The sequence below is a fragment of the Diadema antillarum genome, unplaced genomic scaffold (genome assembly GCF_040938485.1).
Source record: "Diadema antillarum isolate AM-2024a unplaced genomic scaffold, OU_Dant_1.0 seq00000137_RagTag, whole genome shotgun sequence".
NCBI classification, from domain to species: domain Eukaryota; kingdom Metazoa; phylum Echinodermata; class Echinoidea; order Diadematoida; family Diadematidae; genus Diadema; species Diadema antillarum.
Genome location: NW_027271214.1, coordinates 777,655 through 792,184, shown reverse-complemented (window position 1 = coordinate 792,184; position 14,530 = coordinate 777,655). Strand labels below are relative to the sequence as shown.

General features: G+C 36.2%; 1 protein-coding gene across 1 annotated transcript in view; it reads left to right on the top strand.

The window, feature by feature from the left end:
* The first annotated feature begins 2,841 nt into the window (after positions 1-2,841).
* LOC139727635 (putative methyltransferase DDB_G0268948) overlaps positions 2,842-14,530 on the top strand; it is a 40,514-nt gene continuing 28,825 nt past the window's right edge. The window contains exon 1 of the mRNA XM_071638616.1: positions 2,842-2,949. Within this exon, the coding sequence (XP_071494717.1) occupies positions 2,842-2,949 (108 nt within the window). The remainder of the gene's footprint in view (positions 2,950-14,530) is intronic.

Here is a 14,530-nt window from a genome sequence, read left to right as displayed (position 1 = left end):
ATTGTGAACGGATTGATTTCAAATATGTTTGGAAGATTATTTTTGTTATAGTTATACATAATTTTTCCTAGATTAAACAAATACAAATAATTAATTTTCAATATTTTATGCTTATAAAATAGTGGGTCAGTATGGGACAAAAATGCAGTATGACATATGACACGGAGTGATTTCTTTTGCAATAAAAATAATTTATCTAAAATGTTTTGTATGTATTTCCCCACGCGAGAATGCCGTAATTTTATTATGGCAATATTAAGGATGAATATAGTACAAGCAGGGACGACAAAGGAAAACAAAACTTAAACTTATTAATTATACCCATATTACGTGAAATAATTTTACATATACTGTCAATATGAAATTTCCAGGAAAGCTTATTGTCCACTGTTATTCCAAGAAATTTTATATGAGAAACATTTTCGAGTGGAGTACCATCTAAAACAATATCAATTCAATTCAATTCAAAGTTTATTTCATTTTTTCGACAAAACATATAAGTCACACTTCTTTTGACAACAGAGAATAAGGCAAACAAAACATTATGTATCAAAAGAATGTACAACAATTGAGAACCTTATCGTAATGCCTCAGTAGAATTACTAAAGAGCATATATTTTGTTTTTTTAAGATTAAGCGATAGCTTATTTGCTTTTATCCACTGGGCAACATTTTCTTATTCTGAATTTATTGTATTAACAAGGGTAAGAAGATTATTGTGTGAAAAAATAGATTTGAGTCATCTGCAAAGAGAATAAAAGAACAATACTAATATTGCTGCATTCACTCAACCCACATGTCTATGAAGGTGAACTTGTCCTATAAGGGCAACAAGCCATGTGCATACATACTAAGAAAATCATTTGTAGATGAATTAATGGAGTGCTTCAGAATATCAAAGTTAAAATCACCTGCAATATAACACAACTTGTTCTCTCTGACAACACTTGATACAGAATTCTCCAGCATTCCATTGAAAGCTTGTGCATCCGAGTTAGGCGCCTTGTAAACCACACCTAATATGATGTTCTTGTTTTCCATTTCGATCTCAACGAAGATTGTATCTACAGATTCGTTTGAAAACGACAAGTCATCTCTCACTTGAAAAGTGAATCTCTCATCAACGTATAAACAAACTCCTCCACCTCTCCGATGTTCACGTGGTTCATGTGCAAAGGAGTAGCCCTTCATGTTATACATAGACAGTACACTGGAATTAAACCATGTTTCAGAAAAGGCATAAACTGAAAATTTGTGACATAAACTGTCAATAAAGTCAAAAAATGCACAATGTAACAATTTACACTATAAAGTGAGTGATCATTTCTGGTGTCACTGTTCACCATAAAACTACCTCAACAATTAAATAGCCATCACCAGGGTTACATGTGATTCTGACTATTTAAAACAACTGCAATTGTATAACTGCTGTAGATCATTAATTATGAAATACAATGTTATAAACTTGCGAATCTGCAAATGTTATATACATTCAAGTTGGTTTGGCGGAACGACAAATTAGACCTGACTTGTCACAGTCCTACTTTCAGATTAACTTGTAGGTATTATTCTTCCGAAAGGCGATTTGACACATATTGCACATGAAATAATTGCTTACTCGCTGGAAAGATCAGTACGAATATCTTCAATATACAAACAAGGTGGTAATCCAATACAAAGTGGACAACATTAACAATGAAATAAGGATAATTCAAGCTTACCTGTTTCGGGAGGATAATACACCAGCTACGAGCATAGGCGCCGGAAGTGGGGGGGGGGGGGGGGGGGGGGGGCAAAACGCATTTTTGCCCCCCCCCCCCCAAAAAAAAAGTAAAAAAAATAAAGAAATGAATAGATAAAACTAAATACAATAGTATATATATGCATATATATATATATATATATATGTATATATATATATATATATGTAAAGGCCTCAGGAAAATAGACCCCCCCCCCCCCTAAATTTTTTGGAAGTTTCTAGACATATGCATTGGAATAAATAGAGAAATTCACCCTCACAAGTTTATTTCACCCACCCCTGAAATCAGAGTGGAGTTTACCCAGTCTCTTCAATTTCTAAGAAAAATGCCTTCATCACGATGGATGTGGTTTTGAGTTCCTCACTTTCATCCCTGCATCCATTGTGACTAAACGTGGCATTTTCCCCTTCCTTCAGGTAAGAAATCTTATTTCTACTTCCGTTCAATCATCTTAAACCATTCTTTCTGACTGGTAAATTTGGTGAATTCTATGATGTTTAGTGTTTTGTAGTTGAACTACATGGTGACTCCTTCAGTAAAAGAGGAATTAAGACCAAAGATGATGTTCTCAGTGAAGTTATTGAATTATTGTTTAATGCCAGATATGATTGCTTGTTTGCTTGTTTATGACGTGCTAGTGACCATATGAGTATTAGTGCTTGTGTCATTATTAGATTTCTGTAATGATTTAACAGTATTCATTATGAAAGATGTAAAATTGCTATTTAAGCTGATTTAGTTTCGGATTAAGTTCCGCTAGTACGAGTGTGAACAAGCCATAGGCTGTGCCATTCCATGTAGAAAGCTGAGTGGAATGGTCAGAGTAAACACTCTCCTAGGCGGTGCGTGGCACCAGAGTCCACTGACCTTATGTTGATGATACGGCTCTCTTGGGATTGATTGCTAGGTAGCTGACATTATGCTTTTCTGAATGGAAACCCAAACGCCTGAATAGGTATGCAGATTGTGAATATATGGATACTTTGTACAATGTTATCAGAGTTGCATTGTAGTATTGTACAAGATAGGAACAGTGAGAAGTAATTTAGTGTACATGTTTAGAGTGTAGATGTAGAGAATGGAGGTCCAATGTGAACACAGTTTGGATGACTCATGCAGCGACCTCCACGCCTTATCGGCCAGAGCGCTGACCACCAGCCCTCTGGACGGAGTGTTTATAGTTGTGGTCAGTGTCTCTCTCACTTTCCCAGCTTCTCAGTTCCTCACTTTTTGGCCAGTTCCTCACTTGGTATAAAGAAACTAAAAAGGAATTGATCAGAAGCGTTTTGTTTTATATGAGAGGAATAAAATCCAGAAACGAGCAGGAAAGAGAGAGAAAACCTGGCTTTTAGAGGAATAAAGGAAAACTAAAGAAGTGAGATTTGTTTGGCAGTGTACAGCACTAAAATGACTAGTTTTCCCTCTTGATTTTAAAACTATTCTTGCCAAAGAAGTAAATGCATTCCAGGTTGAGGTTTATTCAATCATTTGCGTTTTGATTTATGGATACAAACAGAGATTAATCAAATGATATGTAGTTGCGTTTATTGGATTAAATCATTAATATTCTAAATGACTAATTTAGGTAAAGCTAGATTGCTTTATTAAAGGAGAATCTTACAGTAAAGTATGCTTACTACAAAGGAATATTAAGATTGATTGTTACGAGTAAGTGTTATAATTAATCTTTGATTTAGAGACTCTTTGAGGTATAAAGCAAGCATCATATTGAACATGGTAAATTATCAATTACACTGATAAAGAATCAGGTATTCCTATCAGCAAATAGCATGTGTCACTCACATTGTGTTGATAAAAAGAAGTGTTTGATGATTTATTTTGATTGCGATTAATATGATCATTATTGAAACTCGGTATGATTTATACCGGAATAAAGACACACTTTCATCCCTGCATCCATTGTGACTAGACGTGGCATTTTTCCCTTCCTTGAGAACACAGTTTTTAAACACCCCTTGCCGCATCGGGACGGGTGTAACATATATATATATATATATATATATATATATATATATAAATTTATACATATATATAAATGAAATACAAATAGGGACATTTATTAGCTGAGACTAATAATTCTAACTGTCATATACTCTCTAAAAAAATCGAGTGAAAATTTTCACTCTAAAAAGAGTGAATACAAAAAAGAGTGATTTTCGAGTGAAATTGGAGTGAATTTTAAGTGAAAATGCTCATTTTCACTCATTTTGGAGTGACGTCAGGGATCACTCGAAGATTTTGGAGTGATCCCTGAGGTCACTCAAAAATGAGTGAAAATGAGCATTTTCACTCTTTTTTGTATTCACTCTTTTTAGAGTGAAAATTTTCACTCGATTTTTTTTAGAGAGTATGTTTAGAACTTCATTTTTCGTTGCGTGTGAGCAGATTATCTCAACCGCATTCAACGGTAACCGTTGCAGTTTGTGGAGGCCTTTGGCTCTGGAAAATCGTGTAAATACAGTATAAAAATGTTAGCTTTAAGCACTGGCGGATTTAGAGGCGGGCACAACTGGCCCATGCCAACCCTCCTTTTGAAGCAACTTTTAAAAGATTCCTCTTTGTTTTGTAATTTTTATACGTGTGCCCCGCCCCCCCCCCCCCTTGAGAAAAAAAAAATCTTCCATACGTCCCTCTTCCACGGCTAGTTCTTACTAACGTGACACCTGACGTAGGTACCGCTCCCGGAAAAATAGTTTTAATCCCCGCCCGCACCGCCCCCCCCCCTTCTTAATTTCCAAACGGCAATTTTTGGACTGTAAAATGTCAAAATTTTCAAGCTCGCTCGCTTTGCTCGCTCGCATTCAATCGCTATGCCATTCTCCTGATGTTGCTGCCAGTAATTGCCAGCAGTTGCGCCTGGGCCGCTCCCCCCCCCTGTAATTTCCAAAGCGAAAAAAAATATACAAGCTACAAACGGCAGTTTTTTACTGTAAAATGTCAAAATTTTCAAGCACGCTCGCTTTTCTCGCTCGTAGTTAATCGTTATGCCATTCTCCTAACGTTGCTGCCAGTAATTGCCAGCAGTTGAGCCCGATGCGCCTCCCCCTTAATTTCCAAAGCGAAAAACATAGCTACAAACGTCAGTTTTGGGACTGCAGAATGTCAAAATTTTCAAGCTCGCTCACTTCGCTCGCTCGCATTGAATCGTTATGCCATTCTCCTAATGTTGCTGCCAGTAATTGCCAGCAGTTGCGCCCGGTGCGCCGCCCTTAATTTGCAAAGCGAAAGATGTAGCTACAAACGGCAGTTTTGGGACTGTAAAATGTCAAAATTTTCAAGCTCGCTCCCTCCGCTCGCTCGCATTTTATTGTTATGCAATTCTCCTGATGTTGCTGACAGTAATTTGTCGTTTCACAACGTCATTCCATAATCCATGTAAGGAAAATTTACAATGTTACTCAATGACTGCGTTGTTGAATGTATCACATTCCGTAATGTAATGTAGTCCCATTAAGTTTGCAGACTTACAGCGCACGCACACACGCACAAGCATCAATACACACCCTCAACATTATACTCTTCCACAAGGTGCCCCCCTCCCCAATGTCTCGACCCACGGTACGCCACTGTACATATAACAACATATATATATATATATATATATATATATATATATGTGTGTGTGTGTGTGTGTGTGTGTGTATGTGTATATTGTGTAACATAATGGTCTATCGTGAGCCCCTCCAATATTTGCCCCCCCCCCCGCCCCCCCCCCCCCCCCCCCCCCCCCATCCAAAACTGCTTCCGGCGCGCCTGGCTATGAGAGCTATCCACTGTCCAAAGATTAGGTATCTTTGACAGCATGTGAAAAGGCGTCTACACTCGCTGGTGTCAGAATGTGCTCTCAGTGAGTGAGAGCAAGGAGGTATAGTACCTCCTTGGTTTGACTACACACTACATAGCGACTAACTTGCTGTCACGCCCGGGAGATATATGTCCATTCTACTCACTGTTCTCTAACCTGTTCGACTGAACTGCGTGCTGTGTGTGGTGCAAAGTGATTCTTTGCAATAGGCCTTCCCTACATCTATTATTATACTCTGTAGGTAAACTGATAGTGAAGTTTCCTGCATTTTCAGAAGCGTAAATTTTCGTTACAATATGTATAATCATTATTGAATGCCAAGTGAAATATGAAAATAAACGTGCTGGAACTGTTCACTGTGCCTCAAGTGTAAGACCGGTGGCAGTTTCAGTAATTCATCTTTAGGAGACTATTTTGTATTTTTGATTGGGTCTATAGGTTGTGGTGGCGAATTGCGTTGCGCACTGAGAGTTTAGAGAAAAGATTGAATTGTGTTGTAGATTGCTGCAGTATTCAAGCACGAATTCCTCTCGTCCAGCAACCGTTTATGATCATGAGCTTTTGGTACGATATTTGGTTGAGCCCAATCATGGTTGAGTGATTAGAATTCTCTGAGAGCAATAAAAAAAAATTGAATCGCTGGAACAAAATAGTAATGCCAACTATTTGACCCCGATTTGACTTCGTAACAAAAGCTGAAACTCTGAAAAGGTTATCCAAGCTAGAGTTATATATGTGACCCTGCATCACAAAACAAACAAAAAGTCGCCAGACATGGATTTTTAGTTAAAAGTAGATTCTGAAAGAGCAGACTCTAAGCTAGAAAATGATATAAAACTCAATTCAAATGGACTCTCCCAACCTATCTAAATATTGGAAAGAAAGGACACACTCTGGAAACTGTGAACCGAGGAAAAAAGCTCTGAAGTACAGGGTGTATTGAAGATCTTAATCTTTACCAAGCTATGCTAGCTGTGGGATTGAACAAAAAACAGGATGTTGACCACTGGAGCAACAAGAATGAAGGGATTATCAGATAAGGCTGAAATTAAGCATGCTTTATTAGCACATTCTGTACATGATTACTACTAACTTTCAATGTAGTAGCATCATTTTTTCTAAAGTTATTGGAGTTGAAAGTGAAGTGTATGGACAGGGTTTTTGAGAAATGGGAAGAGGGTTGTAGTAGAAACAACTAATCACACTATTCCACCAAAAAGTGTTTGAGAAAAACTGTTAAAAACACAAGTTCCTGTTTGTTTTATGATTCCGAACTTTAATACGATATAGAAAAAGACTTGCTCTTTCAGAAAATATGAAAAACTTAAGATTGGTTAGGTTGACCAATTTCACCTATATTTTCAGTCCTCACACAAAATCACTGTGTGCGAGTTTTTGTTCGTTATGTGATGCACGTTCACATATATCATGACAACCCTAACCCTGAAATCACTTTAACATGTCTATCTTTTAGTGTGATGGTCACATTATGTACTTTTACATTTAAATCATATTTCATTTCATTCATTTAGGCCTAATTCATTTCACTTTTAAAACAAAAATACATAGGCAAGGCTCGACGCTAAAATATCTTTTTGATGTCCTGTTTGGGCTACCAAGGTCATCAAATTTCATTGTTCATGTTTTTAGAGGACCGACAATGAACGGTGGCCAGAAAAAAATCAAACAATAAAAAAAAGTGTTTGTAAACATTGAAATATTTTGTTATAAACCATGAAAAGATTGGTGAAGATTAGTATCATAAAGTGTTTTGCATACCATTATATATTTGCGACAAAGTACACTAGTCTAAATCAAAGCATAAACATAATTTTCTATGACACCACATAATATTTGTGTCATTACTTATCATTCGACATAGATGTTATACCTATGTTTCTAATGGATACATGAAATATTGTCTTGAAAAAAAAAGAAACTTTTTTTTTACTGAATTTGGTCACAAAGACTATAGACGCGAGTATATAGCTGAAATGGATGCGGTTATATACTTTCCTATTTTGGATTACAAAAACCCATAAAACATTATAAATATAATTCACAAAATTCCGACTGATGGAACATCAAAATGTTTAATTGAGCTGGAAAAAAGAAGAAGAATGTGGTGGCGGCATTGTGGCATACAAAATCAGTACAACATCACGATAAAGAAAAAACTGTGAACGGAAAGAAATTTATATGCTGTGACTCTTGTGACCGTACCGAAATAAAGTTGTTGGAAATAGAGGAGACTGATGAAAATGCAGGGCTTGTAATTTGTAGTCCCCACGTGAGCAATAACTAATTGTTGAACTAAAGCGCACTGCCCTTTAAACTAGAGCACATTGCAGATGCTTCAACAAAGAAAAGAAAGACAACCCCCATGTATACATACACACACAAACAAACAAGAGGCAGCTCTCTCATAGAAAAGTATATATGGGAGTGCCAGATTGTAAGGTAATTACGCTATAGGGCTCACACGGGTAAATAATTCCCCATAGAGATGTGTGTTAAAATTCAAATTTAAAAAAAAAATCTGTCTGGGAGAAATGAGGTGTTTCATCTTCACTAACCTGGATAAGTGAGCTATACCCTGCCATCCATCAAATTTGCAAGGCAGGTTCTTAGGCAAAAACTCTGTCCAAGGGTCCGCAAAGCCAGACTACGAGTTCTTGTTACTCAAAAAAAAAAATCACCTATTTTCCGTACACGCACCCAATGAAATATAGTCCCCTCAAATTCTATGAGAAAAGCTTTCATCTTCCAACTAAAATGAAGTTTGTAGAGGAATTCATACTCAATATCTACGCTATTCAGTTTTCTGCCAAACTGCATCATTGATTTTTGATTAATTTTTTTCTTCATTTATTTTGGCATCTTTGGTACGAATTTGTGAAGGGGTCTGGGACATTCCATTTTATTAACAGGTCTGAGCCCTATAGAAAAAGAAAACTCGATCTGGTTGTTGTTGTTCATTTTCCATCTGTGAAGATGGCTGGATAGCCCATATTCAGCTACACTAAGCTGGTCTTCCATGGGGTCCAGTTGGATGTGGGATGGGACCACTTCACCGGGTTAGACACCCTGCTCTTTTCGATGAATGAATGAAGCGGGATCTTTTACGTGCATGAGCTGTGACTCTCTCATACATGGGACCTCCATTTTATGTCCTATCCGAGGGACAGAGTGTTTTGCCTCTTGCTAGAGGGGACGGTATGTTTACACACAACATTGCTCAGTCCAGACTCGGGTTCGAACCCGGGCCGCGTGATCGTGAGGCAGACGCGCTACCGACTGAGCCAACTCACCGCCCTTCAAATATGACCTATGGGCCCATTCTGCGAAATTATCTTTTCTTTTATGACAATATCGTGGATACCTATGACTTTATGAAGTGTGGGTTTGCATCACTTTTTAATAATAATAATAATAACAATAATAATAATAATAATAATAATAATAATAATAATAATAATAATACAGGGTACTTATACTTTTACACTTTCTTTTGCGTTTCTTTTTTTTATTTCAAGGATTACACTGATTTGAAGAAACTGAAAGGAATAAGAAGAAAATATTGGTGCAAATGTATAACGAAGCGGCATTCCGCTATATCAATAAAGCTGCGTTTAGCTTAACTTTGCGTCGCTGTTAATGTGACATAAGTGTCCGAAATTATCATTTCGTTTATAATCGTTGATACCTATCACCTAGTAATAGAGTGTAGGTTTGCATCACATTCTATCCTTTCGTTTATTGTTTTATTTCTCAATACTTCAAAGATCACGCAGTTTACGTGAACGTGAAAGAAAAGGAAGAAGAGGTACATGAAAAAAAAAATAGTGCAACTGTCACGAAGCGGTATCCGCAACTAGCAACGCTGCATTATATGCGTCGCTGTGAAGTAGGAATTCATCAACGATCTGGTGCATATTTTGGGTGGAACATTCGGAAAATATTCAATCAAATAAGAAAATACGTCGGTGCAAAAAAAAATAAAGGAAGTCTTTAATTGTTGCATGATTATAATGTTCACGTGTCGATGTGCACTGCACAGGTGAAAGGCGTTTGAACTCAGTAATGGTCTAGATCGAGGCCTATATATACAGAGATCTGATATAACATAATATTTACTATAAAACTTTTTTTCTGCGGTCCCAATGACTTCATTTCCTTTATTTTGTATCGTTTATTGACTACCGACAAAGAGAACAAATTGTCTTTGTCCCATACAAGGATCTCGTCATACCGAGTTTCCACTGTATTTTTGGCGTTCGGTGCTGCGAACTTCGGTTAGGGCGTATACTGCTTTATTTTCGTCGCTTCTCATATCTCTCATTTGGTACGATTTCTTTCGATTAATATCACTTATTCGTTCCCTTTATATTTCGCAAGTATTTAAAAGTAATTCTTTTAACTGTCTCGCACTGTACATGCATTTTCGTAACGGCGATTTCAGTATTTTCGAAGGAAATTTGATCCCAGCCACTTCGGTGTGCTGTTTGTTATCTTTTCATTCATTCATTCATTCATTCATTCATTCATTCATTCATTCATTCATTCATTCATTCATTTTATTCAATCACGGTACTATCATCAGCCACAGCTATTTTTCAGTTGGTCCGTGCAATAAAAATAAGTATACATTTCATTTCATTTTCATTTCAATTTATTTTCATATTTCTCACATATATCACAATAAAGTATATAAATACGAAAATTATACAAAACATAATTTAGATGAGACTTCATCGGAATGTACAGAAGTTTGATTTGGTATAAACACGAGGTCTGTATGCATGCAAATTAAACTGTGGTCATAATGCGAAAAAAAAATATGGGGCCTGCGTAAAAGCATTAGCTTGTACAGCCGCAGGTCCCGTGAGTAAACAACATAACATGATACATCATCATATAGATACAAAGCAAATAAAAACTACTTAAAACTATACACAAATCAATTTACGTATCATAGGCAAGACACAAAATAGGCATGACTATCAATTTACAAAAAAATAGAATTACATTTCCATTAAAAGTTAAAAACATAGATATCTTAAAATAAATAATTAATAACAAACAATAGAATAAAAAACAGAATCACTGAAATAAAATCTAATACACACAAAAAACACACTTAGAACTATAGATAACAGATTAATGTAAAACGAACACCGCACATCACCTCTAACTACCCTAACAACACACACAACACACAACCACAACCCACCCGCCCTGCATACATCTTTGAAACAAAATCTTCTAATAAAATAAAGCATATGATTATAAATATTATCTGAACAATAAAAATTCCTTTGCTCTAGCTAAAACACTTTCATCATCATTTACTCGCCTTTTAAACTCACCCCAACTTGCTACTTTAATATCATCTCCCAAATTATTCCACAGTTTTGTCCCGTAATAAGAAATGCTCCGTTTCAACTCAGTACGTATCGGCGGTGATATGATATTCTGTATCGTTTGTCTTAGACTGTAATCATAACTCTTAAAAACAAAATTGAGGCACTAAATCATGAACTACTTTATACATAAAATAAAAAAACACGTTTAATCTTTCGATCTTGTAATCTATCTAAGTTAAGCATAATCATAAACCGTATCAGAAGGAACTGTCCAATCTACTCCCGTAACAGTTCGCACTGCCCTGTTTTGTACAATCTGCAGGTTTCGTTTAAAACCCTTTCCCACATTTCCCCTCACAATATTGCAGTAATCAAATTAAGATTGAATAATACATTTTGTAAAACATACGTGCGTTTTTTGGCCTATAAAATATCTGATCGGTCTCAATAATAATAATAATAATAACTGCATTTATATGGCGCTTCATACTGACGTTTCTAAGCGCACTTTGCTACTCATACAAATAGATTAGAAAACAAATATATATCTTTTGCAATCTTTCTCCTTAATGGTTCCACTTGAACTGACCAGTCCATGTGTTCGTCAATCATAACTCCCAAGTATTTCAAATTCCTCACACGTTGTATTGTGTTTCCTCCCAGTGGCGGATCCAGAGGGGGGGGGGGGGCGCAACCGGCGCACGCCCCCCTTTATTTTTCGTTAAAAACAAAAGAAATTAAAAAAAAGAAAAAATGAAATGAAACCCGGAAGTGACACCAGTAATATTAGTCACGTCCCCCCTTTACAGAATTCCTGGATCCGCCCCTGCCTTCGATAGTGACATCTCGGACAACAGCATCTCTAATTCTTTTTCTGGATCCTATCAGCATAAACTCACATTTCTTTGTATTCAAAACCAGTTTATGTCGGGTCAGCCATCGATTTATCAATTCTAATACTTCATTTATAGGGTCAATAACGGTGGAAGGGTTTTTGTGCACAAAATAAATACACGTATCATCAGCGTAGAGGGAGACTTTAGGGCTCGCACGGGTAAATAATTCCCCATAGAGAGTAACCAGACGTGTGTTAAAATTCAAAATTCAAAAAATTCTCTAAAACAGCTGGGAGAAATGAGGTGGTTCATTTTCAATAACCTGGGCAAGTGAGATATATCCTTTCATCCATCAAATTCCCAAGGCGGGTTCTTCGGCTCAAACTCTGTCCAAGGGTCCGCAAAGCCAGACTACGAGTTCTTTTCACTCAAAATATCACCTATTTTCTGTACATGCACGCAATGAAACATAGTCCCTTCAAATCCCATGAGAAAAGATTTCATCTTCCAACCAAAATGCAGTTTGTAGAGGAATTCATACTCAATATATACAGCTATTCAGTTTTGTTTTGTTTTGTTTTGTTACCAAACTGCATTATTGATTTATAATGAATTTCTTTCTTCAGTTATTTGGTATCTTTGGTACGAATTTGTGAAGGGGTCTGGGACATTCCATTTTATTTACAGGTGTGAGCCCTTTACACTTCTTTATGCACTTTGCGAGGTCATTGATGTACCGTGTGTCTAAAAAAAATATACACTTTTGAAATGGCTGCCGAATAAGAAATATATGATTCTGGGGGAAAAGGTTTATATGAATAGATAGCTTATGGACTCAACTTTCATATGACACCAACAAGTCTAAAAACAATTCATGCGTGAATGAGCACTGCTCACTTTTGTAACGGGTATGAAAATTAGGCTGCGCAGGAATTAGCCTTCCAATTTTGCGAGAGGTGAGCCGTTGGAGCTTACAAAACTGAAGTTGATATGATAGGCAGGGATTATGTAACATTGAATATTCAATTATGGATTGTAAAAAAAAAAAATGTCAAAGATGTCAGCTTTTTATTTTTCAGGTCAATGGGCATCTGAATAATAAGTAGCCAGTAGTTGTACATTTCTTTTTCAACAAAATGTATTTGAATAATGAATTTACATAATGTCCGTCTGGTTTACCACATACAAATACATGACTCATTAAAACTGCGCGTATTACTTTTCAAAGTTTGAAGGAACTTCACGTAATGAACTGTGACGTTCCACTATATACGAAGATGATTTGACTATCAACATTCATTCGTTTTTTGTTTTACTATGTCTTGACTGTCCGTTTGTTTGCTCGTTTATGACATATATATTTTTTTAACTTCACGAACTGACATTTTTCCCCGTCGTTTCCCTTTTTGGCCGGGGGGGGGGGGGGGACACGTGCCCCTATCCCCCCCCCCCAATCCTCCACTGTTCATTTCGAACTTTCTTTAACAAGATTTCAAAGAAGCTCGTTATTTTCTTCCTTTAAAAGTGTTTGCCATTTGGTTATTGTCACATTATGTTGAACATTTCCTTCTTTTTAACCGTACTATTTTTTTTTTCTTGAAAGAAAACAGATTTCCCAGTCTTTTGCAAATATTTCTATATTTTAGCTCTTTCTTTTCTTTAAATCACCTTTTTATCACCTTTGCAGTAAATTTGTTATTACCACTTTGTTAAAGGGATCGTATAGTTTTGGTTGCGACCTAACGTCAGGTTTATAACATTTTTCTTTTGTGTGAGATAATGACAGACCTCTTATAAAATATGAAAGACCATGTAATTTCAAGAATTAAGGATTTAATATTTATTGGATGAAAATTGGTCTTAGAAATGGCTGAGATATCAAAAAAGCGATCATAATAAAATTGACAGGCCACGACTTTTATTACGATCCCTTTGTTTTGATTGTTTTTAGATATCTCAGTCATTTCAAAACCAATTTTCTTTGAATAAACTTTTGAGTCCCCTTGGAATTGTATGCTGTTTAACATTTCATAGAGTGGTTTCTAAATATCTCGCAAAACGTTACAAGCTGAATCCTCACCTCAACCAGTACTGTACTGTCCCTTTAAGCTAATCGTTTACAGGTAGGCCTACAAGAAAAAGAATAAGCGAATGAAATACTGCCAATTGTTAGGAAATCGTCATTACAGTGCAAATTCGGATTTGCTGAGGTGAAAGAGATAAGAACCGAGATAATATACATGTGGATTGCGTGAAGGCAGCAATATCAATAGCAAACAACAGAGACGTTTGAGGAAAATCAGTCGCTCAGTTCTAAAGTTATGCATTTTTTTAAGCTTCGTTACCGCCATCTTTACATAAGACGACGCTTCATTCTCTTTTTCTTTTTTTTAGCATAATGGAATAACATTTGCATTTATACCTCTTTAATATGTCAGGGAGAATAATATCACCTTCGACATAATTATTTCAGTAACAATACAAAGGTATATGTATACTTCTCATTATAAAAAATACATTTTGTGGAATTCATTTTCGAGTTACTTTATAGTGTTGTCCTATTTACCTTGACATTATGAATGGTCATGGTTGAAGTCTTCCTATCCAACGATGGCTGTAAACCAAGTCCATAAAGACTCACCTATCTTAAAAACTGATTTTCCGAGTTTTCTCAAATTTCACTGATGATCGAGTTGTACAAGTATTTCTGCATTTACACAATCCACGTTATTACGTGAT